Here is a 1,968-nt window from a genome sequence, read left to right on the forward strand (position 1 = left end):
AAAAAAAAAGACTACTACTGACTAAAATTGGCAAATGAAGGAGAGAATGGGGTGAAGAATCAAAAGGACATGGTAGGGAACCAATATCTATTGTCAAAAGTAAGTATATTATATAAAGAAGAGAACGAAGTTGTTATCAAGGTAATCACCAAAACAAAAATACGATCAGAAAAAATATATGTATTTTTTAAAGCAAAGAAACAGACCAGCAAGATAAAACTTCTAAAGCATGTGCACATGCTCACATTTGTCGAGGGGGCTGTATCTGTGATTCTGTCCCTGGAGGAGGCCATTAACATGAACACCATGCCCCAGCTGTCCCACACTTGGAGCCTCTTAAGGCAGGATTGGGAGGCTGTTCCCAGGGTTAGCATCCCATCAATTCTCACCTTTCTGGCAGCTTTTCAAGATCTCTGGTTCCTCAGCTCCCAGAAGATTCAGGACCCAAAGTTCCTTCCCCTGCTCCAGCTGGGAGATCAACTCCGGTTTAGGGACAGGGAATCCTGTTGAGGATGAGGACACTGGTGGTTGGCATGGCCTGGGGAGCTGGGGCAGGACACTGCCCACTGGGTCTTCCAGGCCAGGTGGGGAGAGATGTGCCCTGTGTGCACATGTGTACGCCTGCATGTATGTTGCTCAGGGGAGCCCGTGGGCTGAGACTAAGTACTGAAGGAGAATCCACTCATTAGCTCTCCTGCCACTGGAGGGACACCAGTGGGGCCACTGGCAACAGGGAGCCAAGTCCCTAGAACTGAGGAGCAAGGCAGGCTTTTCCCATGGGAAATGTTCCTTCTGTAGAGATCAGACTGATACTTGGGACAAGGGGCAGGACCCTCTTCTTTGGGATCGAAAGAGCCAAAGCAGCCTCCCAAGCTCCTTAGAGGTCCCCAGTGCGAACCGGGCCAAGTGCAGAGAGCCTCACCCAGAGAGGCCACGTTCCCATAGTTCTCCAGCATCACGTCTCTGTAGAGCGCCCGCTGCTGGGGGCCCAGCTGCTGCCCCTCCGCCTGAGAGAAGTACACGGCCACATCCTGGAACGTCAGCGGCATCTCCTGCAACAACACATCGCCGCTGCCCGGGCCATGCCCACTGGGCAGCAGCCTGCACTAAAAGGACTCTGACCTGGTGGAGCCCCACTACCCAGAGCCCTGCAGTGGTCAGTATGAACTGTGTATCAGCAGGTCCCTGATGGGGCAGCTCAGAGCGCTGAGGACCAGCCAACTTCAGCCACACGGGGACCCAGCTGAGCCAGAGCCCCTCTCCCTGTGGGAGGGGGAGTCTACATCTCAGAACCCTTTCCTCACGGTTGCTATGAGCCCCTGGCTGGCCTTACCAGTTGCCGGGCTCACGGCTCCAGAGAACAGCAGCTTCTGACTGGGAAGGGGATGAAGATGAAAAGCCGGGCAGGAAGGAGGGTTAACTCACCTGGTGCCCTGGAAGCTGGACTGTGGCTGACATTCTGTGCGCGTGGGCTGCTGTGGTTTCCCAGAGAAGACAGGAGACTGCCCTGGCCTGGAGTCTCCCCCAACTTACCTTCAGTGGGGAGAACTCAGGCTCAGCCCCATTCAACCAGGGGTGTGGAAGGATGGCCAGGAGGCAGAAGCTGACTGTTGGTGTGGCCTCCTGGGTCGTGGGAAGCAGGTCACTATGCAGCACAGGCCGATGTGCCCTACTGCTCAGACTCCTGAAATCCCAGAACGGCCGGAGCCAGAGCCCGGGGGGGATCCAGGGACTCCTGGCTAAGGGGTGAAAAGCTGGCAGTTCCCGTGTCCAGACCTGCTGAAGGCCCTGGAAATGGGGTGCAGGGCTGTTCTACCTGCCTGGGTCAACCTGGGGCAAAGAGCCACGTGAGGGTGCCGCCTCACCAGGGTTGAGGACGTGAGAGGGAGGCCACTGGGGTGCTGCCGAAGGCCCCAGGCTCCGGGGAGAGGCCGGAAGCCAGCTGTGGTCCTCAGCCCGGCCTCCTAG

The 1,968-nt window shown here is 56.6% G+C and overlaps 1 protein-coding gene across 2 annotated transcripts in view; it reads right to left on the reverse strand.

Moving 5' to 3' along the window:
• Positions 1-1,968, reverse strand: part of ZNF251 (zinc finger protein 251) — a 35,996-nt gene extending 34,028 nt beyond the window's left edge. Inside the window, exons 1-4 of one of the 2 annotated variants that reach the window (XM_011975720.1) lie at positions 1,817-1,968; positions 1,426-1,533; positions 923-1,052; positions 390-503 (exon numbers count right to left, since the gene is read on the reverse strand). In XM_011975720.1, the coding sequence (XP_011831110.1) occupies positions 390-503; positions 923-1,052; positions 1,426-1,458 (277 nt within the window). In that variant the 5' untranslated portion in view covers positions 1,459-1,533; positions 1,817-1,968. Of the gene's footprint in view, positions 1-389; positions 504-922; positions 1,053-1,425 lie in introns of both variants that reach the window. The other variant, XM_011975719.1, reaches the window with a different exon arrangement.

Source organism: Mandrillus leucophaeus, unplaced genomic scaffold (genome assembly GCF_000951045.1).
Source record: "Mandrillus leucophaeus isolate KB7577 unplaced genomic scaffold, Mleu.le_1.0 Scaffold158, whole genome shotgun sequence".
Lineage (NCBI taxonomy): Eukaryota > Metazoa > Chordata > Mammalia > Primates > Cercopithecidae > Mandrillus > Mandrillus leucophaeus.